Source organism: Muntiacus reevesi, chromosome 1, assembly GCF_963930625.1.
Source record: "Muntiacus reevesi chromosome 1, mMunRee1.1, whole genome shotgun sequence".
Taxonomy (NCBI): Eukaryota; Metazoa; Chordata; class Mammalia; order Artiodactyla; family Cervidae; genus Muntiacus; species Muntiacus reevesi.
Window position 1 is genome coordinate 112,511,599 of NC_089249.1, and position 24,558 is coordinate 112,536,156.

Here is a 24,558-nt window from a genome sequence, read left to right on the forward strand (position 1 = left end):
GAGTATCTTAGGACTCTTCGTAAGTGCATCACTTTTCCTGGTGGAGGTGATGAACAGTCCTCAGCACAATGAGATAATGTTTGTGAAAACACCTTGTAAACTGTAAAGTGCCATATAAACGTTCAGTGTCTGGGTCAAGATTATGAGAAAGGGTGGAAGTCTGCCCTCACTCTAACAGTCTTTAGAGTATAAATGACTCTGAGGAAGAAATATGAAGGAATGATTATTTCTATAGCGTGGGCCAGAGAATTATTTAGGTTTCTGGTTCTTCTATTAATTGAAATAGCAAATATCCAAAGAGGAGCATCCTTGGGGATAGGATAGATAGGTCATTGGATTCAGTGTTGAGTATGCTGAGTGACATAGTTGTTGGGTTTTTAGGTGGGAGGTGCTTGGTAGGCAGATGACCGTGCAGGCGTGCAGCTTAGGAGTCATGGTCTAGGTATAAGTTGAAGCTGTGGGAGTGATTGAGATCATCTAGGAAGAAGATGAAGTAAAAAGAGTTGAGGAAGGAACTGATATTCTTAGCCTTGGTTTATATCAGGGTTAACTGTGGAGCTTTTCAAAACGAAAGCCTTCTAGGTCCCACCTAGATCTGAGTTGGACTCTCCAGGGTGGAGTCCACACAGGCGGCTTCTGATGTGCACTGAAGATTGAGGACCACAGATGTTTAAAGGATGAGCAGAGGAAGAGCCCATGAGAGACTGAAAGACAGGTCAGAGGAAATGGGTGAGGACAAAGCAGAATTAAAGAAAACAGGAAGGGAGAGAGTTTAGATCAGAAGAGCCACTAGAGTTGGTCAGTAGGAGCCCACTGATGACCACAGAGGAAGCATTTCAGGGCAGAAGCTTGAGGTTCCCTGTGTCCTGCACTTGCCCAGGGTCCCCCTTACCTTCTCTCCTTTAAGTCTGGTTACCACATAGCTCATTGTGTGTGTTTCTTTCTTTTTTTTTTACTTTCAGATCAAGTGTTCCCTCCCACATGCAACATAGGGAAGAATTTTCTCTCCCTCAATTATCTTGCTGAGTACCTTCAGCCCAAAGCTGCAGAAGGGTGTGTGATGTCCAGCCAACCCCAGGATAAGGAAGTACATATCATTGAGTTAATCACCCCCAACTCTAACCCCTACAGGTGAGTGAGTGTGAGTGTGTGTGTATTTTCTGAACCAAGAGATGAAAACAAAGACATGATGTGACTTGACATGATTCCGACTTGAGGCAGAGAGAGGCTCAGCCCTCCCTCGTGTGAGAGGGAGGGAGTGACTTATACTTTAGGTGATATTCACAGAATCTTTGAAGAAAGCAGTAAAGGTACCAGTGTCATATTATATTTTCTGATCTCTCTCTAGATTCCATATATCCCAGATGAGTTCTGAAGCATAATCTGAACTTCTTGGTACAATCATCCATTGGTATTGGCAGGAGACTGTCTTCAGATCCCCCTTGGATACCAAAATCCATAGATGCTCAAATCTTTGATAAAAATGGCGTAGTATTTGCATATAACCTACACGCATTCTCCTGTATACTTTAAATTGCCTCTAGATTACTTATACCTATTATAATGTAAATACTATCTAATTAGTTGTAAATACAATATTTGTTGTTGTGCAGTTGCTCAGTCGTGACCGACTCTTTGTGACCATGTACTGAAGCAAACCAGGCTTCCCTGTCCTTCACCATCTCCCAGAGCTTGCTCAAACTCATGTCCATTGAGTCAGTGATGCCATCCAACCATCTCATCCTCTGTCATCCCCTTCTCCTCCTGCCTTCAATCTTTCCCAGTATCAGGTCTTTTCTAATGGGTCGACTCTTCATATCAGGTGGCCAAAGTATTGGAGTTTCAGCTTCAGCATCAGTCCTTCCAGTGAATAATCAGTATTGATTTCCTTTAGTATTGACTGGTTTGATCTCCTTGGAGTCCAAGGGACTCTTGAAAGTCTTCTCCAACACCACAGTTCAAAAGCATCAATTCTTTGGCACTCAGCCTTCTTTATGGTCCAACTCTCACATCCATACAAGACTACTGGAAAAATAACAGCTTGCACTATACCAACCTTTGTTGGCAAAGCAGTGTCTCTGCTTTTTAATATGCTGTCTAGGTTGGTCATAGCTGTTCTTCCCAGGAGCAAATGTCTTTTAATTTCATGGCTGCAGTCACCATCTGCAGTGATTTTGGAGCCCAAGAAAATAAAATCTGTCACTGTTTCCATTGTTTCCCTATCTATTTGCCATGAAGTGATGGGATCAGATGCCATGATCTTATTTTTTTTAAAGTTGAGTTTTAAGCCAACTTTTTCACACTCCTTTTTCACCTTCATCAAGAGGCTCTTTAGTTCTTCTTCACTTTCTGTCATAAGGGTAGTGCCATCTACATATCTGAGGTTATTGATATTTCTCCCAGCAATCTTGACTCCAGCTTGTGCTTCATCCAGCTTGTGCTTATATTAAATACAATATAAATGCTATGTAAATAGTTGCCTGCAAGGAACAAATTCAAATTTTACTTTTTGGAATTTCCTGGAATTTTTTCCCTCAATATTTTCCATCTGTGGTTGGTTAAATCTGCAAATGTGGAACCTGGAGACACAGAAGATGGACTGTACTAGTTATAGAACAGACACTCTTACTCCATTATTATCACCCATGACTGAGGTTCTCCCTGATAAGAAAATTACAAAGTGTGCCTTATTAGCATAGTTATCATTTTAACAGTATGTATATTTTTTAACAAATCTCTGTTTATAGTGTCCTCAGAGCACTTTAGGCGCTCCTAACTGTTTGAAGCTGCGTGTGACTGTGTATGTGTGAGTGAGTGTGTGTATGTGTGTCAGAGGAGTGGCCCTTTATGGAGACACATCAGAGAGCTCTTAGATACTTGCTGCATCCTTGCAACCCTCAGCATCCTGCCCAGGACTGGAAATTTAACTCTCTTTATCAAGAATAATTAGGGAATTTATGTAAGAAGGAAAAGGGAGAAAGTAGGCCTTTCTCCCACTCTCACTTGCATTTCATAGGGACTAATGAGTTAAACTGTTAATTTATATTATAGAAGGATTTTGCAGTTAAAATTCTAATCAAACTTTGATTTCAAAAGTGAATAAACTACAGATTGGTTTTGGTAAGACTGAAAATGGAAATTTTGTCCCATGTGAAGAATTGTGGAAAATTAAAAGGGAATGGGAATAGAAACAATAGAAGTATGTATACTTAGGTATTAGGCCTGAGGCTTCATTTGAGTGTGTAAATTTGAGTGTGTAAAACCAAGATGGAAATAAAGACTTTCCTCTAAATCCAGAATGCCAGAGATGTTATTATTTGGTAAGAATTCTCTTTTGTACTGGATTCTTAGAAATTTGGATTGTGTTCATTAATTTTCCAATAATCACTTGGTTGACCATCTGTTTTTTTTATTTTAATAGCTATCTCCAGAAGTTTGGGGAAGTTAATGCAGATATGATTTTGTAACATGTTAATGGCTTAAGCAAACCTTATATAAGTCAAGAAATGCTCTAGCCTTTTGCCTCTTATTTTATTCTGAATTTTTCTAACTTTTTTTTACTGCCTCCCTGTTGCGTCCACCTTGCCACCCTCCACTCATCAAATTGCCACCCACTCCTGGTTTGAAGGATTTTGAGGATATAACAAATTAGAATGTTACATATCAAAGGGGTTGAACCTGAAGAAGCAACAATTCTGCTTCAAAAGTAAACTCTTCTGGTTTGTTCAAGTCCAGTTTCAAACAGTGACCACATGAAGTAACCACCTTTTTTTTCCCCCAGTGAAGAGAATAAGTTTAGTGGCTAATTAACCACAGGCATATTTTTCTATTGTTATGTAAAATCATTTTGTTATGTGTGCACTAAACAATCTGTTTTGCACATGTCATTTGCCTGGGATCCACTCCAGCTTTTTAATCAACTGGCCAGACACTGGAAACATGAAGACTTGGAAGAGGGGAGTTGCAACTTTCTGGCATTTGGGTCCTAACTCTGCCTTTGTTTTCCACTCACAGTGCTTTCCAGGTGGATATCATAATTGACATAAGACCTTCTCAGAAGGATCCTGAGGTGGTGAAAAATCTGATCCTGATCTTGAAATGCAAAAAGTCTGTCAACTGGGTGATCAAATCTTTCGATATTAAGGGAAACCTGAAAGCTATTGTAAGTTGGTTAAGCATTTCTTTGTTTTGATGAATGGCAGTAATTTAAGCTGTGTTCATATGTGTTATTTTTGTGACGTTTTTCTCCATTATTTCTCACTTTATAAAATAGGCTGCTCCTTGTCAAGGACAGGCCGTGTGGTAGTTAAAAAAGGTTTTTGGGGTCAGTATAGACCTGGATTCAAGTTCAGACTCTGCCACTTATGAACTGTGACCTTGGGCAAGTCCCTTCACCTCTCTGGATCCCATGAGCCTCATTTGTGAAATTCCTGAAATGTATTAGTGTGCTTTCCAGTCTTCTTTCTGTTGTTTCGTTGCTAAGTCGTATCGTACTCTGCGACCCCTTGGACTGTAGCCTGCCAGGTTCCTCTGTCCCTGGGATTTCCAATCTTAGTAAGTATAAAACAGTGAACACAAACATTTCATGGCTGAGAATCCTGTGGGGGCCTCAGTGTCATGGCTGTGAATACCAACTCTTACTGTAGGGTTGGGTCTTTATGAAGGATGTGGGAAATGAGCTAATCCAGCTTATTTTTCTTTTCGAGACAAATACTTGGTATTGGCTTGTGTTTTTGCTTGCTCCTAAGGATAAAACCCTGATAAAAGAATTACAACTGTGCACAGGTTAGTGAGATGATGCTGGAAAAGTATCCCCAACCTGTTCCTAAGGATTCTATTTCGTGAAGGAAATATACGCAAGAAGTTTAACTGGGTGGCATGATGGGCAGACAGCAGCTCACTTCTGGAAAAGTTAAATGTTGAAATTTGGTGGAATACATTTTTTCCAAGTATATTTAGGGAGATAGCTATTTGACAGAATATTGCAGCAAATTATATTAAAAGTTAAAGAAGAATTCCCCTTCCTCATTTTTAAAAAGATAATTATCTCTTTGCATGCATGCGTGCATGCTAAGTTGCTTCAGCGGTGTTCAACTCTTTGTGACCCTATGGACTGTAGACCGCCAGGCCCCTCTGCCCATGGAATTCTCCAGGCAAGAACACTGGAGTGGGTTGCCATGCCCTCCTCTGGGGGATCTCCCTGACCCAGGGATCAAACCCTTTTCTCTTATGTCGCCTGCATTGGCAAGCAGGTTCTTTACCACTAGCACCACCTGGGAAGCCCAGTTACATCTTTAGCATCTCTTTTTGTGGGCTTAAATGTTAGTGCATTGTCTTAAAAATTTTTTTTAAATTAAATTTAAATTTAATTTAAATTGGAATTTAAAAACTGGAAGATAATTGCTTTACAATGTTGGTTTCTGCCATACAACAACATGAATCAACCGCCAGTATACCTGCATCCCCTCCCCCTTGAGCCTCCCTTCCACTCCACCATTCCGCCCCTCTAGGTCATCACAGATCACCGGGCTAAGCTCTCTGTGTTATAGGGAAACGTCCCACTAGCTATCTGTCTTACTTGTTGGTAGTGTATATGTGTCAGTGCTACTTTCTCAATTCATCCCACCTTCTCCTTCCCCTACTGTATCCACAAGTCTGTTCTGTACATCTGCATCTCTATTCCTGCCCCGTATGTTGTCTTTTTTAAAAACTGTGGCCAGTTCCTCTTTCAGTGCCTGCACTGAATCAGTTGGTTTATGTTTTCAGTGGGTTTATGTTTTGGGAGAGGGATGCCTTTGGCATTGGTATTATTCATGCAGGGCACCTTCTATGTGACAACACAGTGAACAGAGCCAACAGTCCCCTAGGTGACATCCTATACGAGCATTTGCCAGAGGCAGTGGGTAAAGCCATGAGCACACACATCTTAATTTTAAAGTAATCATTTCTGGTTCCTGTGGGTTTTGTTTTGTTTTTTACCTTTTAGGGGATCCCAATAAATCATCATGTGTAGTGGTGATACATCAATTTGGTATTGAGCACAAAGCCCAGCAGTGATTTTCTAAAGTCAGAGCTGTTGTGATTGCTTTCCCTGGCGTGGCATGAGCAGTGTTGGTGACCTGGGCTGTTTGCAGCCTTTGCTGCCTGGCACACCAGCCAAATGTTTTTAATTTCAGAATAACAAAAACAGGAAAGGGAATCATGCTTTGAAAGGCAAAAACATACGGTACACTTTAATTCCCTGCTGGAGTTTTTGTGTAAATGTTCTCTTGGCCCTGACCCCTCGATGGCTCTTTCTCTCCCTGAGCATGTGTGCCTGGTCCAGGGCAGTCCTGGAGTTCACTCCAAAGGTCCCCACTTCTCCTATGAATCAGAGAGGCTAGAGAAAGAGATTGCTCATCTCAGTGCAAGATCTGTTTATACTGCTCTCCTTGGCTGTACTCCTGTTCCAGGCCAATTTTGGACAATGCATGACAACATTACTAAACAATTAGGTAATGTTTCATGATGTTCCTTTTTATTCTCCCAATCAGTTTCATGCTTTGTGATTTTTTAATTCCCGTCTCAGATGTGAGTTCTGACTGTGCTGGGACGGAAAGTTACCTGCTAATAAAAAAGGTAGAGTGGAGAGAGTGCTGGCTTTGGGGCCAGCCGGGTCTGGATTCAAATCCTATTTCCAACTGCTGTTATCCCAGTTGATCCTGGGCAATCTCATTGAACTTTGAGTCTGTTTCCTTACCTGTGAAATGGATACAATGATAATACTCACCTTGAGAGTTCTTGTGAGGTTTAGCAGAGTCCATTCATTCATTCAACAAATATTTATTAAGTGTGCCCTGGGTATTTATTTCATCTAAAGCAGTCAGCATACTGCCTGCACATGGTGAGTTCTCAGCTACATGTACTACTTAACTTCTGTGAGCCTAAGGTTCCTCTTAGGCTCTAAGAAAAGAGTAGTGCCTACTTCTTATATTTTGGAGTAGAATTAAATAAGAAAACATATATTAAGCACTTAGCACAGTGCCTGCCATAAAAGATGGTGGTAGGGAGTAGATTTCTATCTTCCTTCTATTAGCAATTCTTTAAGAGTTTGTAGGGACAATTGACAAAGTGAAGACAAAGACAAATGTCTACTAAAGGAATTGTGTGGAACTTGATGGGGCAAATTTAAAGAAAAGCGCAGCATTAAACATAGGTGGGGTGTGTATGTGTGTGTATGTTATGATGTGGGCAGAATGAACCCTCTAAAAGACAGGATGGCCCAAAGAGACACAGAAGGTTGTGCTGGGGCCAGATGGGATTACTAGAAGTGTCCATATTACATCATCATGCCCAGCTCTGGCTTTTAATTCAGGGCCTTTATGGACCGTGCATAATCACATTTTGGAAAAGACTCCAAAACATAAAAGAATAGATGGAGATAACTTGTTAGAAATTTTCTGTTGTATGATTTCATAGGGCCTCAGGGCTTAAAGTTTGCAAATAGTGAGTTTATTCTTAGAAGAGATATTTTTTAATCCCATTGGGAATATGGACTGCACCCTCTGCCTAACTTTTCCTTCAGCCCCCACCCTCCCAGATACCAGCAGTTTTGATGCAGGTGTGTGGATGGTGGGGAGAGGGGAAGGTACCCAGACTCTACTTAACTCATTGTCCTTCATGAAGATATGACTGGGAAAGATGGCGGTGGTATTTGAGACCTTCTTGAATACTCCCTAATGGAGTAGCTATACTGAGGCCTTGGGAGCCTGGGGACTCCCAGAAATACAGGATGAGGAACCCATTCATTGCTGGGCACCAACTTGCCTGCCATTGTCCCAAACCTTGCTGCTTTACAAATGCATAGATAGATTTCTCGCCTTGTAAATCCTGAGGTGTAATCAATATAAGTTGTGCTGACAGCTCCTAGTGTTCATGTGGAAAGGTGTAAACAACTCATTCCATATTGCTACAAAAAGAACAGGTGGCAGTTATGATGATAGTATTCTGGAAATACAGTATTTTCTCAGCTGTCCAACAACATGAAAGACTAGGGCAGATGAGGCCAAGCAGTATTGTTTAGGCCAGTGTTGCAACTCCAGCCAATCAAAACGACAGGCTGCCTTGAAAGCCCGGAAGAAGCTGTGCTGAAAAAACTGCTGTTGACTCAATGAGTAACAAGGTCTAGGAACTAATTGGATCCTTCTTTACTTTATTTTAGTTTCCTTCCGTCCTCCTCCTCTCCCTCTCCTCTTTCTTCTTTCCCTTTCCCTGAGGAATGTTTTCTGAACCCCAGTAAGAGCAGAATAATCCAAATCTGTCGAACTGAGTTTTTTGGGTTTTTTTTTGCTAATGGCTACAGAACTTGGTTAAAGCTCTTTCTGGTCCCTTTGCGTGCATTATTGTGACTTGCTTATCTGATAAGCATTTCGGGTAGTAGAAAAATATACTGGGTGAGATTCTTTCAGCTTTGAATTGAAAATGTGTGTCCTCAGCCAGTATCCCACAACCAGAGAGGCCAAGAGAACTTAGAGGCTACGAATCTTCTATGGTTTTATAGTGGGAAAGGATTAATATTTAGTCATGTTAGGGGCAAACAGAATGGGAAACAAATGGGGAATTTAGGAAAAATGCTGCATGTATGCAGAAGAAAATAATTGGGCATGGAAATTAAAGTGATTTTTATACGGCATGAAATGGCGTAATCCACTTGCTAGAAGGGCCTTCCAGCCCTGTAGGAACAGATGTTGCAAATGTGGTGACTCCCCTTTGGCTGTCCCTGCAGCATTCAGCTCCCTCAGCATCTGAGAAGATCACTGCAGTGGGATCAGAGTGTAATGTGAAATTTACCTTCCATGTTCTTATTACTCAGAGTCCTTCAATAGTCTTTCCTGGAGAGATTTCTGTCACTCAGTTTTAATTTTTAACTGACTACCAAATTAAAGTTAATTTTAAGAGTTACTTGTATTGTGGGATAAAAGTATTGGTACTTAGAGGCATGGTGGCTTAATTAATATTTTAGACCATAAAATCTAACCATATCCCATTAATAGAACTGGCAAATGTCTATAGTTACAGGATTGCTTAAATTGATCATAAGTTATAAGTGAAATATCGACTTTGGTTGTTCCACCCTGTGGCATTCATAGTTTACAAAGATAGGGTAGTCTCCACAGTGAAGTAACTAGGCTGTGCCTTCTCTCATTTAACTCCAGGATATAGGAAGTCAAGGGTTCCTTGGTGGCCCAGCAGTAAAGAATCTACCTGCCAACGCAGGAGATGCAGGTTCGATCCCTGGGTGGGGGAGATCCCCTGGAGAAGGAAATAGCAGCCCACTTCAGTATTCTTGCTAGGAATATCCCATGCACAGAGGAGCCTGATGGGTATTGCAAAAGGGTTGGATGTGACTTAGCATCAACGTAGAAATAACAACAACAACATAGAAAGCAGAACACAGGCATGTTCAGATAATATAGCATACACATTTCTGTATACTTAATATATAATTTTAAATAAAAATAATAAGCTTTGTATCATATTTGATGTGTGTTAATAATTTAAACATTAACACTAGTGACATGCTAATCATGCTTATGATAATTAGATTATCCACTAATGACAAAAATGATTATGTTTGTATCAACATAAGCAACCCAAATGATGTGACCAGTCAGCATGAATAGATATTTCTTAATCTGCTGTTACAAGTTTTCACATCAGTATTCTTAGCCCAAGGAAAGTAGAGATCAAAAGAATAAATAGTTTGCTCATACACAATAGAGAATCTATTTGTTTCAAGTATTAAGGCACTGTTTAATTTTATAGACTCATGAGTGAAATTTTATTATTATCTTCAGGCTCCTAATAGCATTGGCTTTGGGAAAGAAAGTGAAAGATCTATGATAATGACCAAATCAAAAAGAGATGACATTCCTTCAACCCAAGGGAGTCTGGTCAAGTGGGCTTTGGACAATGGCTATAGTCCAGTAACATCATACACGGTGGCTCCTATGGCTAATAGATTCCATCTTCGGCTTGAAAGCAGTGGTAAATATGATTTTTTTGTTGTTGTTGCTGTTTGTATAAAAAAACATCCCCCCAAATGTGCTTTCCAATGAGGAACTTTCATTTCAATTCATAGGGTGCTGTTTTTCTGTTTCAAATTTTAACAATTCATTTGCTTACTTTTTACTGTAAAGCTTAAAGTTACATAGAATTGTGCTAGATTATTTTGGGGAAACTATCTTGAATACAGACTTTTTACTAACGTAGAGTCAGTGCATTCTGGAAAACTTTGTTACAGATCACTTTCTCTCTGCATATATTAAGGATAAATTAGTCTGGGTTCCTTTCTCAGAGGAGCCCAGTGATCACTTTGGGCTGAGATACAGAGCGGTTGGGACAGCAGGAGAGAAGTCTTAGGTCAGGCCAGATCTCACAGGAAGTCACGAGGACTCATACTTGTGCTTTCTCATGCTCTCTCATGCTCACCCAGAGGGAATAATGTAGGAGTTACTACCCCACTTAGATGGAGGAGAAAGCAGAGGCTTAATAAGTTCTTTGAAGTTCTCTGATCCCTAGATCTTTTGCTCATTGCATGGTACCACAACTGAGTGCAGGGTTGGTAGAGTGAAGGTTGGGAGTCCAGGTTTAAGTCCCAGCCCTGGTATTTGATCACTGTTTTTGGAAGTTGCTAAACTCCTGAGCCTCTGATTCTTCCTCAGCCATATGGGGGAAACAATAGGACCGATCTCACAGGGTGGTTGTGAAGGTTTTTTGTTAACAAATTAAAAACCTCCAAACCTCTTACTTCTTTTGGACCCATACAACTAACTGTGCCATCCTTTAAAAAAAAAATGGTATTGAAGGAGAGCTAATGTCTACTGCCATCCTCTTTTCCAATTCCCATTGCAGGATGGATTAACCTCAAGTATATATCAGTTGACTTTGAAGGAATAATTAAAGCTAAGCAGCTTTTTCTTTTTGTCGGGGGACTAGGTTCTAAAAGGCCAGGGTACCTAGATATCTGTTAGAATTTAGCAGTGAAATAGGAGGTAGCAAAATAATTTCAAAATAGCAGTATTATTTCAAGAAATCTTTAGAGAGACTGTCCTAAAGAATCTCTAGATTCAAGGAAAGTATTTCATTGGCATTTGAATGGAATAATATCGTCCCACATAACTTATTCAAATAGTAGATTTTTTTTTTATAGTTTGAAGGGCCTTAGAAATCATCTAATCCAGCAGTTCTTAATCTTGGCTGCACATTGGAATCACATGGGGAGCTTTAACACATAATGATTTAAAGAGAGTTCAGTCCTTAATTGGGCCGGGCTACAGCCTGAGCATAGGGATGCTTTTTTTTTCAGCTCCCAGAGTGATTTCATTGTGCAGCCAAAGTTGAGAACCACTGATATAATCCAACCTCTTAATTTAAAAAATTGGGAAACCAAAGCACAGAGAAGTAAGCTACTTACCCAAAGTAACCAGACCAGTTAGAAAGAACATGAGGATTAGAATTCAGGCTTTGAGACAGACTCCACATCTTTATACATTGCTCGTTAAGGATAATTCTACATATGCCCTTTCTTTGCTCTTTCCTCCTGTTCTCACTTCTCATGATAATGATTGTGACCTGCCATCAAACACTGATGATGTTCTGTCTTCTTCTCTTACCATCAGAGGAGATGAGAGATGAGGAGGTCCATACCATCCCTCCTGAGCTACGGATCCTGCTGGGCCCTGGCACTCTGCCTGCCTTGGACAACCCACCCATTCGGGGAGGGGGAGGCCGAAATGGAGGTTTCCCTTTTCCCTTCCCCGACATCTCCAGGAGAGGCCGGAAGGAAGGGGGTGAAGATGGGATCCCTCGGCCAAAGGACCCTGTCATCCCCAGCATCCAGCTGTCCCCTGGTCCCAGAGAGCCAGAGGAGGTTCAGGGCAGCACAGATGTTGCCCTGTCCGTCAAGTGTGACAATGAGAAGATGACTGTGGCTGTAGACAAAGACTCTTTTCAGGTTGGTGCGGTTTCTTAAAGGAGAGAAGGAGAGGTTACCTCCCTGTCCATCTCCCCTCAGTCTGTGTGAGTTATTTCCAGCTCTTTCACTTTTGCACTCTGGAGATTTGATGCTGTTTTCTCAGTTGGATGGGCTCACTTCCCCTTGGCTGTGAGTCTCCCCCGGTTCCTGTTCTCGTGAGGGGGGGTTCCAGATCCTTGTGTGTCAATATTTTGCTATTGAATTTCCAAGGCCAACAAACACAATTCTGGGACTGTTGAGAGATGGTAGGCTGAAAGGAGGTTAGCGGGGGAGAGGGAGTGCAGGCTCCCAGTGACCTTTATTTGGAAGACCAGGCAAAACATGTTAACTGCATGCTGTGGAATGGCCTGTGGGCCCCTCTTTATGTCTTTGGTGGTGGTTGTTTCAGGCCAGCGGCTACTCTGGGATGGAGCTCAGCTTGTTGGATCCCACCTGCAAGGCCAAGACAAATGACACCCACTTCATTTTGGAGTCTCCCCTGAATGGCTGTGGGACTCGGCTCCGGCGAGCAGCCCCTGATGGCGTGGTTTACTACAACTCCGTGAGTGTTCTCCAAGACAAAGCTTTCCCTTTGTCTGAGCCTTGCTGGGTGTTACCTTAAAATTAGTCTTAAGATTTCTATGAAAGTGAGGAGGGCCATATACCCCGGACTTGAATGAAGCCCAGTGTTGGTTCTCAACAAAATGGGATGTACTCTGACCCTGACACTTTTGTTTTGTTGGTGAGTCTGTGGGAGTTGGGAGGCCCTGTTTTCTCGGCTGGAACATTTGTAATGATCTTTCCCACCCTTACTTCCATCTCCTGGTGGCAAAGCATTCACTGGCAAGGTGATTATGGCTTTTTCTGGCTCAGCTGCAGGCTCCAATGGCCTGGTTCACATGAGGACAAACTCCAAGGCTGTGAATGAGCACCTCTATACAGCTGAGCTAACCAGATCCATGGTTCATCTGAGATCCATGGCCTCATCTGAGGCATGTCTAGAAGTAGGAGAACTTTTCCCTCCCTCATGAACAAAAGAACCAAAAGAGAGAAGTCTGAAATGGTCCTTGGAGAAATTGTTAAATCTCTCTCCATCCTTAGAAAAGACCCTAAATTAAAGAACATCTCCTACTTTCGAAGTTACCCAGAGATTCCCCAATGATAGTCATTGCAGTAGCTATCCTTCACTTTCCACACATCATTCTTGGCAGTTCACCTTAATCTTTTCAGATTAAATCTGTTTATGTAGAGGTGGACACTACACAGTGAATGTTACACGAATTTGTACATGAAATTTCAAAAGGACTTTAAAGTGGTAATTTTGCAATTTGAGTTGTACTTTTGATGATGAAAACAGGGCTTAAAGATCGCCGAGTCCAGCTTTGACGTGTGTGTATGTGTCTGCGCTCAGTGTCTACCTAGCTTTGGCATGAGCTGAGGAGGCCCCGACGACTATGTTTATTCACTGCTGGTCCACACATAGGACCCAGCCAGAGAAGAGACTGGCTTTCTGGTCAGCGTGGCTCATGTGGGGACTGACTCTCCTGTGAGCCAAGTTTATTGTTCCTCAGATAATTTTAGAATGTTTGAGCTGGAAAGAACCCTAAGATGATCTCATTCAGCGTCCTCATTTCACAGGTGAGGAAATTGAACTCCGGGGAGTTAAGAGACTTGTTTGGATTTGAGAGACAAGTTAGCTGTAGAGCCAGGACTGAATCCAGCTTCCCGACCTCTCATCCACTGATCTTCCCCCAGCCCTAGGCTGGAGCAGCTACTCCAGTTTGTTACTGAAATTATTTATTAACCTTTGACTTCTATGATGAACACTCTTCTGCCAATTCCAACACTCATTTTCTTGCAATTATCCAGTTTTTCCAGATGTAATGAGTGTCATATATTACTGGTATACTTGATTTTGGAATTTTAAACTTAAAAAAAAATATTTCTATGTATTTTTGGCCATGCTAGGTCTTTGTGACTGTGCAGGCTTTCCCTAGTTGCAGTGCACGGGCTGCTCACTGCAGCGGCCTCCCTTGTTGCAGACACGGGCTGTAGGGCACATGAGCTTCAGCGGTTGCAGCTCCCAGGCTCTAAGCACAGGCTCAGTAGTTATGGCTCACGGGCTTAGTGGCTCTGAGGCAAGTAGGACTTCCCAGATCAGGGATCATACCTATGTCTCCTACATTGGCAGGCGGATTCTTTACCACTGAGACCCCAGGGAAGCCCTGGAATTTTAAATTTTGATTTGAATTAACGCCAATAAGAGGCCATGGTAGCTGGTTAAGTTAAAAGAAAAAGTGCCATCTACCTCAGGAGAGAAAAGTATATTGCTTCTTCTTCTTTTTTAAAAAAATTATTATAGGGTAAGTAATAACCTACCTTGCTTCAGTTGCATCAGTACTTTCTTTGAGGACCTGGGAAAGAATAGAGAGGCAGTTTTCCTTCATTTCTTTCCCATTCTGCTCTCCTCTCAGTGGCTATTTTAACCATTTCTTCCAGTTGTAATTGTTTGTAGTAGTTTTCAGACTTAATATCTATTTTCATTTTACAACATATTCAAAATCTAAGGAGGTGGAGCATAAAATCAAACAAATATTGTAACTAACCAATGTATGCAAATAAATTAGGAGTTAATTTATGGAGTCCTAATCCCTGGGTGAATTTTTCATCTTACATAGAACTAACCTTCTACCAATGTTAAGATAGGTTTTCATGGCATAGAACTTGATGTTCTTTCCTGCATCTATACCTCATACAGGAGATAGTGGGGGAGATGGATGCATATAGGAGAATTCTGGGTGAGGAGAGAATGGCTCGATAGTGAACATCAGGTTCTTTGCTTCTGACTCAAACCAAACTTTACCAAATCTTTTTTTCTTTTTTTAATAGTTATTTATTTGGTTGTGTGGGCCCTTGGCATGCAAATTCTTAGTTGCAGCATGTGGAATATGGTTCCCTGACCAGGGATGAAACACAGGCCCCTTGCATTGTGGAGCGTGGAGTCTTAAGCCACTGGACCACCAGAGAAGTCCCTATCAAATCTTGACAGACAGAACTTACAGGAACTCCTTGGATTAGCCAAATCAGCGTTTCTTAGAGTTTTCAGTATAAAGGCCCCTAAGGAGAAACTCCCCCACGCCCTACAGTACAGTTGGGCCTGTTGAAAACTCCACCCAACTCCATTTCAGTGTCTGGTGTTTTCACACTATTTGAAATACATATTTTATTTTAAATCTTAATTTTTCATGCATTGGGCATGATTCTTCTTTTTCATTTCTTTGAGGATAAAATCCTAAAAAAACTTGGAGACTTTTTGTTTTTTTAATCAAGTCAGATTTTCAGTTCACCTCAGAATTTATTACATGGGTGTTTATGTGAGGTGGAACCAAAGGTATGTGATTGGGTGTTTTCATAACATTGTGCTTTCCTTGCCTTTTAGATTGTGATTCAGGTTCCACCCTCTGGGGATAGTAGTGGCTGGCCAGATGGTTATGAAGATTTGGAGTCTGGTGATAATGGATTTCCGGGAGATACGGATGAAGGGGACACTTCCTTCTTCAGCCGACCTGAAATTGTGGTGGTATGTGTTTGTAGGAGGTAGTTTATAGAGTTTATAGAGGTAGTTTTTGGTTGGCTTTAGTCGGGGACCATTGGAAAATAAAATCAGATGTTAAAGGCTAAAGCTCCTAAAGCTACAAGCTTCATTTGACTGTGATTTATTTCCATCTGTTTTCTTCTTTTCTCCAGTTTAATTGTAGCCTGCGGCAGGTGGGGAATCCCCGTAGCTTCCAGGACGAACCCAACAGAAACGTCACTTTCAACATGGAGCTGTACAACACTGACCTCTTTCTCGTGCCCTCCCAGGGGGTCTTCTCTGTGGCAGAGAATGGACACGTTTATGTTGAGGTGAGACCCATATGTTAGCCTTGGGCTGTTAGGTTAGCCGAGATTTGAGATGCGTAGTGGCTCCAGAGCATGAGTGAAAGCCCCTGGGGGCAGACCTCTTACTGCTTTCCTTAGCCTTGACCAGCTCTGGGTGAAGGCTTCACTCCGAAGACGCTTCCACATTGGTTTCTGACCAAAACAGGAAATTTCAGGGTTCATTGCATTATGCTAAATGGAGAGAGCATTTTATAGATGAATGGATGAAATGTTTTGTTTTTTTTAATCAGGGGCATAAATTCTAATAAAACCTTGTCCTTACTTTGTCCTTTGTATTTTTGCCAAAGGCATTCGTTCAGTAGTTGGAATATCAGAGTTAACAAAGGAATATTTCAAACCCCCTCAGAGGCTATCTTTTAAATTGTGCATACTTTTGAGTGAAATATTGTATGTCACCATAGCTCATGAAAATTGTTTTTTTTTTCCCTAGATCATTATCTAAATGTATCTATGGTGGTGGTTTGGTGGTTTAGTTGCTAAGTCCTGTCTGACTCTTTTGACCCCATGGACTGTAGCCTGCTAGGCTCCTCTGCCCATGGGATTCTCCAGGCAAGAATATTGAAATGGGTTGCCATTTCCGTCTCCAGGGGATCTTCCCGACTGAGGGATCGAACCTAGGTCCCCTGCATTGCAGGCAGATTCTTTACCAACTGAGTTATGAGGGAAGCCCCAATGTATCTACTAATTTATTAAAATTATTTCCTATATATAACAGTAATAACCACATATAGTGTAAATCTGTGGAGTGACTACAGAACTATTAGATAGTGGTGGTAATAATGAAATACCAACAGCTAAAGTTTATTGTAGATTTATTTTGTGCCAAGCTCAGTTATAAGTTCTCGTATTCTTCTGAGCAGTTCTATGACACGGAACTGTTAATATCCCCATTTTGTGGATGAGGAAATTGAGGCCCAAATTTGTCTGAGGTCACACAGTTAGTACCTAGTAGAGTTCAGAGTCAGGGTTCATACTCAGTCCATTGGGCTCCAGAGACCACACTGTTGCCCACAGGATGCCATCATTTATCCTCAAAGTGCCATTTTCAAGGGGGAGAAAATGTAACCTCCTTGCAGTGCAAACACCCGAGTTCACAGACTGGATTCTAGAGAAGATAATTATCCTCGTGGCCCCAGATGTCTGCTGGTCTTACAGGAAAGTCGTCCTCTATCGAGCTGGTTTTGGTGCTAAGATGTAGGCTGGTGTCCTCCACTATGGGAGGAGGGAGAAGCTTAAGGGGCCAAAGTGGGATACTTCCATATATTAAAAGTGACTTCAGTACACATATTTCTATTTAAGAAAGACAAATAACTCACATTTGTACTGATTCTGGGACGGAGCCCATAGGCTCTAGACATTTTCTTGGATCAGCTCCTCCTTTCTGATTTCCCTCTTCTGAGAGATCTTCTCTTTCATTGGGTACTCCTTTTTCTATTAGGGAAGATATACTGCTTTCTATGTGCTGTCCCTAGTCCAAGCTCTCTCCTAATCCAGCATTGGTGTTTTCGTCTTGCTACTCCAGCTGCTCCATCCACATGTGTGGTTGGTCAGTGATGCAGTATTGCACTGTAGGTTTTAGGGGTGCTGCTTAACTGCAGTTTGTTCTTTTCCAGATGTGTGCCTGGCTTTGCCAATTTATGGCTTTGCTGCCTTAAATCTTCCTCATGCGTCCAACTCTGGATGTTTTGGGTTTTCTCCCTCCTCCCCAACTGCCTCCCCCAACCCCCAGTGTGGGTTTACTTGAAATACATTTTCTTTTTCATTCCTATTTTCCCATTTATATATCATCTATATTGTTCGTAATTGAATTGAATCAAAGACATCGTGAAAGTGATGGAAAAAAACGAACCAAGTCTTTTTGCTATGCCATTTTAAACATCATTAAATGATATGTGAAAGTCACTCAGTCGTGTCCACCTCTTTGCGACCCCATGGACTAAACAGTCCGTGGAGTTCTCCAGGCCAGAATTCTGGAGTGGGTAGCTGTTTCCCTCCCCAGGGGATCTTCTCAGGTCTCCCACATTGCAGGCGGATTCTTTACCAGCTGAGCCACCAGGGAAAATACATAATAATGCACTGAAGAGAATTTGGGGGAAGGGGGAAATGTTATAAACTACTTTATTTTAAAATTGCTTTAAACCACATAAAATATGAGAGCAAATTGGCATATATTTTGCTAAATAGGATAGTAGCCATGCCTATCTACCGCTGATAAAATCTTTTATTTGGGGAAAGTAAGTAAAACTTAATCATTGACTTGCTCTAAAGAGCTATTTCCATGTTTCCTCTTGTGGCCATCCTTATCACATCCCCTCCCAGAATCTCCTATTTTCTCTAGATCATAGTCTCTTCCTTTAACCAAGACGTTATCAGTTTTGCCACTTGGTTTTTGGTCATCTTTGGGTGATAGTTGGTCACACAGTTGGCAGATTTTCTTTCAGTTCATTTGTCTTGGGAAATTAAAAATATAAGTCTATATATTGTTTTTGTTGTTCTGTCGATAAGTTGTGTCCAGCTCTTTGCAACCTCATGAACTGTAGCACATCAGGCTTCTCTGTCCATCACTGTCTCCCTGAGTTTCCTCAAACTCATGTCCATTGAGTCAGTGATGCCAGCCAAGCATCTCATCCTCTGTTGCCCCCTTCTCCATTGCCCTTAGTCTTTCCCAGCATCAGGGGCTTTTCCAGTGAGTCAGCTCTTCACATCAGGTGGCCAAAGTATTGGAGCTTCAGCTTCAGCATCAGTCCTTCCAATGAATATTCAGGGTTGATGTCTAATAGAACCCCCCAAATTTAAATCTAGATTAGTACTACTAGTATTAGCTGGCATTTCCTAACTATCAGAGAGCTGTGTTGTGTGCATATAATTTTGAGTTTACAGATTGTCACAGTCGCTGTATCTAGTCAGTGTCAGTACCCTCATTCTGTGGGGGAGAAACCAAGGGTCAATGCTCATGGCGAGTGAGCAGCAGAATCCTGCCACTACTCACTTCCAGTCCATTTCAGAGTAAAAGATTTATTGACAATAGTCTTTTTTCCTCTCAAACAACTTTTTGGAGCACCTTAGATATTCTGCCATTGTATGCTTTCTTTGAGATTAGAGAAAAGGTTTGCATTTCTTCTATCACACATTTTTGCATTGTGGGTTCTGAGTTCATGTTAAAGGGCACTTTTGAGTAAATAGACTATATATAGTTTGCCATTTTTCCAAGATTAAATATCTCATTTTTCAGAAATACTGTAAAAATAATGAAGTGTGAATATTTTCAGACTACTAAGTACTACTTCCTGGAAAGATGTCTTACTAAGCACCCTCCCTGACCACATCATGGGCATCTTGAACTGACCCTGTAGCTGTAGTGAAATAGTGAAGAGATAATGGACTTGGGTTCAGAAGACCTGGGCTCAAGCCTTGGTTTTCCCCAGTATTTGCTAGCTATGATTTTGAACAAGTCATCTATCCTGTGTGTTCAGTTTTTCCTCCATTTATAAAATGAAGATGAAAATACTTATAAAATTGTTCTCAGGGATTAAGCTTTAAGGCACAACAAAATGTCATTATCATCTTCATCATCTTCACTGTTGAGTGTCTTGCAGTTAACCACTCAGGGATCTTTCAAAATAGTGCCGTGGGCTAACAGCCCCATGTAATGTCAGGGATTTCCCGTGGGTATCTCAGAATGCAAAGTGTGTTTATATCTTCATGCCTTTGAAAGGATTCTGGGGCTATTGGCTTATGGTTAAGGACCAACTTTATTTCTAAAGTGTTTAAGTTTATTTTGATTCTTAGTTTAGTCAAGAAATGAGGCAATAGTGGGGAGAGGCAGTTCACACAGTGATCCATGTGTCGCCAGATGGAGAATCCAGTCTGGTTCGGAGATTTTAGCTGAGTTCAGGGTGGTTGAGATTTGAATTCTGTTTACACTTGGCCACACACTACTTCCTGTTTCTAAAGAAAAGAACCTTAACAAGGTTTGGACATAGCCCATACAAATGTTTTGTAAGAGGGAAGTGTAAATGAGTCGGAAACAGTTCCAGATTAGATTTCCCTTAAAACACCCTTGGGCTTAGAGAGTGACGGGAGAGTACTTGGCAAGGTCTGGTTTGGACCTCTGAAGAGCTGGGACACTTTGCCAGGCCCGTGATCGCCACCAGATTGCACTATGCCCAACATCTAGCCCCAGAAGCCAGCTCTGCTTGCTCACCGTGAAGCAGGACTTTAGATGAATCAGTGGCTTTCCTGCAGTGTTTAGGCTCCTTCTCACTTGCTACAGTTTAGAAGTTTGGTCTTCCCTGCCTGGTTTAAGTACATCTACCTCTGTCCTTTATTTTTTGAGTAATTTTTAAAAAGAGGTTGCCTTACAAGTGATAACACTTATGACATTAGGGTTTTTACCTGTTGGTGTTTTATTTATTTTGGAAAGTCTACTCCAGGTACATGATGTACTTTTATTTTTATTTCCCAGAGGACTTATAGGAGGTCAAAGAGACTTATTTATCTTGTATTAGAATCTTAGAATATTAGAATCCAGGCTGGTTCACTGTCATCATCCATACCAAATTTAAATGGAAAATATCTCTTTCTTCGATGAGTCTGTTACGTTTGCGATTAGAAAGAAGACTGTATAGGTGTGTTACACAAATCAAGCAATGTCTCTCATCAGAAGGGCCGCGTCGATATGTTGTCCTTGTGCCTACAGTGAGAGTGAGATGCTGACTTGTTTCTGAATTGCGCTTTCTGTTCTGTTGTAGGTGTCAGTTACCAAGGCCGACCAAGAACTGGGATTTGCCATCCAAACGTGCTTTATCTCTCCATATTCAAACCCTGATAGGATGTCGGATTATACTATCATTGAGAACATTTGTCCTAAAGATGAATCTGTGAAATTCTACAGTCCCAAGAGAGTGCACTTCCCTATCCCACAAGCCGAGATAGATAAGAAACGGTTCAGCTTTGTTTTTAAGCCCGTCTTCAATACCTCCCTGCTCTTTCTCCAGTGTGAGCTCACGTTGTGTACCAAAAAGGAAAAGGACCCCCAGAAGCTACCTAAGGTTAGTGGGCCTTCATCTGTTTTCTCCTGTTATTTTGACATCTTTAGGTGAGGCAGTGACCTACCAGAAAGGTTTAATCACAGCTTACTGCAGGTTGAGGTTTTTGGTTTGAGAACTGCCCAGTCAAAGTCATAAAGTTCATGTTAGCAGGGAACTGTGAGTTTTATGGAGTCTTAGAGAATAAATCCTGACCATATGCTTTTTTTTTCTGTGCGTGCTATTCAGTAGTATCTTATGAACGATAAATCAAGACTGTTTTCCATTGAAGGAGAGGTCTGGCTTTATCTTTGCTATTCAGATAGTACACAGTGCCAAGAGTACACAGAGCCGAAGGACAAGTTCAACGTGAGGATTAATTTTTCCAGGTCCCGCTGAGATTTGTATTGCAGTTGTTTTTTGACCTTCTCTGTGTGAGTTATAAGGTTGACTTGTCTCATGAGGACTTCTAAGGGAAACTAACAAATATTTTAATTTTTCTTGGTTTCATATTGTGGTTCGTCATGTTTGCCTCATGTTGCTCCCCACATAGACCAGTACATGCTGTTGCCACAACAGAAATCGGAACCCTTTGACCTTGTTGGTGTGGCTATGGTAGGGGGCATCTGCAAGGGTAATGACCTCATTGTTTTGGCTTTTTGCACAAAGGGTATCTTCTGTCTAGTTTTGTTTCTGTGATCTGCCGTAATTATGTATAACTTCGTATGTGTGTTTATTTTAGTTAGATATCTCACACAGTGTAAGCTGACTTCTCATCCTTTTACAGTTGCATATCAGTCAACGTCTGAAAGTCCAATAATTGAGCTGTGTCATTAGCAATGTATTATAGGGACAGAATTTTCTCACCTGGTACATAGGTTGTGAGAGATAGGTGTAAAAGGAGAAGGAAAAATTATTGTTAGGAGACGGACTGTCATTTATCTGAATCCTTTGCACCATTATATTCTCCTGGGCATCAATTTCTCCATTAGACCACAGGAAATTTTATAATACATTTGAAAATATAGTGAATCTGATCTCTTAGTCCTCAGGGAGCACACACACACACATACATATACATACATACATGCATATACATATATATATATATAAAAGGTGATTTAGACTGTGTTCTTTAGGTTGCCTTAGGAAACATTGGTGCCCTAGCCTTGTGGGCCTCCACCTTCCAGTGGCCATCAAGCTTGGGCCATAGCAGACAGTGGTCGAGAGCCATGCAGAACTTCCTGTGTGGCTGTGGGACCCAGAGAATAACTTTTAGGAGTTGGGGATCTCGGAGGGGAGGCCTGGCAGTTACCCCTGCCTTTACTGATAGCTGTGGCTCTCACCTTTCAGTGAGGCTGGCCTATAGCAACCCAGCTTTATAGTGTATCAGTCTGTGAAATTTAGTCCTAATATTTCCTTCTAGAACATTTAAAGGAGAGTTCTAAGTACCTGAGGTTGACATGGGTTGTGACCCTAAGCCCAAGGTTATACCCAAGGCAGGGTAGAGTGGAAGGAGCATGGGGGCCAAGAAGGAAGGCCTGATTCTTACTAACAGGACATTAGCAAGTTCCTGACCTCTCAGGACCTCCGTGTCCTTGTCTGTACCAGTGAAGTAATAATGTAGCCTGCCTTCCTGGTAGAAGAGCAGGTGAGAGAGTGGAGGTGAGGACAGTGGACCACTTTTAGAGCTGTTACCACTCTTCCTCTGTTTACGGCCTATGGTTAATCTTGCCACACACCTATGACTGCTTTCTATGACAATGGACCGAGCCAAAGATTCTTCTAGGAAGAATTCTCAAAGACTGTTGAGTCCAACCCTGGCTATTGCTGATGAAATTGAGAGCAGAGGGTTCAGTGACTTGCCCGGGATCTTGCAGTGAATTTGTTTTAGACTCTTGCTTAACCAAGGAACTAGAAGGAAAGTAAGAAAGCTCTTCCTAAAATGCAAATCTCTCCATTAAAAATCCATTGTTTCCCTTTATAGGAGGGTTGTTGTAAAGACTTTTCTTGTTTGGGGCAGGGCTTGGAGGAGAGGGGAATTGTCTTACAACATGTATCTGACTTACAGGTTGCTCAGAGCAGCAATGACAATAAAGCCACAATTCTCTGCTCTTTTGTGACTAGAAGATCTGGAAGCTAGTTAACTTTTCTGGGTGCCTTGCTGTATATAGATTTTTAAAAATAATTGATATGTTTCTCCTTTCAACAAAAGTGATTGGATGTCACTGACATTAGCATTTCACCTATTGATGGGCGTAGACAAGGAGCCAAAATTATTTTAAAGGAAAAGGTAATGGAAACAGATACACCAGGCTTGGGCATGCTGGTTCTAAGTTTGGAGCCTGAAAATAGCTGGAAACAGCTGATCTCATGGCCTCCACCCCTAGGCACAACTCCCTAGGACTTCATTTTGGAACATTAAAAGCAGATGACCCTGGAAAACTTCATTTTGCATGAGCCTATACTGTAATTAAAAAAAATCAAATGCACTTGACAAATGATTATCTTTTTGGACAGCAAATGTAAAATCTGTCACCCTCATAATGCAATACATGAAATTTCCTACCATCACAAATCACAAACATGAACCATTTATGTGTAAGCCAGCTTGGTGAAGGGCCAATGTTCGTCATATAGTTATTTTATTTTTCAGACTAAATAACACTAAAACCTCCAGTTGTTTTGTGGGAATCCATCCAGCAATGTTTGGATCTTCAAGTGCAGCTGAGAATACACTGAGCCTGCTCTCATAGCTCTCAGATTATTGCTGGTTCTTTGAAAACCATTCTGGTGTCCTGTTTTTCTGGGGTAAACAGCTGTGAGCTGTCTGATAAGGGGCCACAGGACGACCATGCTGGCCCTTTTGAGTGACCCCCTGACTCTGTTCTCCTCTCTGCAGTGTGTGCTTCCTGATGAAGCCTGCACCTCGCTGGATGCCTCAATGATCTGGGCCATGATGCAGAATAAGAAGACGTTCACCAGGCCCCTCGCTGTTATCCACCATGAAGTACCATTTAAAGGTGCGTTCTGGGGAGGCTCGGTCTGAGAACAGTGGCCTGTGTGCTACTCGTAAAGAAGCTGCAGTACTGTAAATCAAAGCCCAGTTTTATTTGAAAGATAAATTAATGACCATTTAGTAGCTTTAGAAAAGAATTCTTTGCCCACAGAGTTTTGTTTAGTTGGTTCTCCTGCTGCTGTGCATTAATGATACCTTTGCCAATTACTTCCTCTTTAAATATTAGATCAGAGTCTCGGTTGTCTGTCATGATGTCACTCGCCCTGCATGCAGATATACTTCCTCAAGCGTGTTGGAGAGGGTTAGAGTTCCTTCTGGAATTGCACGCAGTCCACAGCCCATCTTTCTTTGACCTCCTGGTAAAGGCTGTGCTGCCTACAAGCTATTAGAGTGCTTTGTCAGGGATCGCAGATGCCTTTGGGGAGGGTACCATGTATGTGAACACCATCTGTCTTAGGTATCACGGCAGAAAGACGTTGAAAACCACTGTTCAAATGTGCTTTTATCGTTTCGTTTTTAGAATTTTATGCACAGCTCTAAGCTTTCCCTGCTAGCTGGCTGTGGGACTCTGGAGC

The 24,558-nt window shown here is 41.6% G+C and overlaps 1 protein-coding gene across 2 annotated transcripts in view; it reads left to right on the top strand.

Annotated features, from left to right (window-relative positions):
• TGFBR3 (transforming growth factor beta receptor 3) overlaps positions 1-24,558 on the top strand; it is a 194,567-nt gene that overhangs the window by 147,196 nt on the left and 22,813 nt on the right. For both annotated transcript variants that reach the window (XM_065908873.1, XM_065908884.1), the window contains exons 6-14: positions 963-1,131; positions 4,015-4,162; positions 9,837-10,026; positions 11,661-11,995; positions 12,405-12,557; positions 15,435-15,575; positions 15,743-15,901; positions 20,689-20,988; positions 23,867-23,987. In XM_065908873.1, the coding sequence (XP_065764945.1) occupies positions 963-1,131; positions 4,015-4,162; positions 9,837-10,026; positions 11,661-11,995; positions 12,405-12,557; positions 15,435-15,575; positions 15,743-15,901; positions 20,689-20,988; positions 23,867-23,987 (1,716 nt within the window). The remainder of the gene's footprint in view (positions 1-962; positions 1,132-4,014; positions 4,163-9,836; positions 10,027-11,660; positions 11,996-12,404; positions 12,558-15,434; positions 15,576-15,742; positions 15,902-20,688; positions 20,989-23,866; positions 23,988-24,558) is intronic.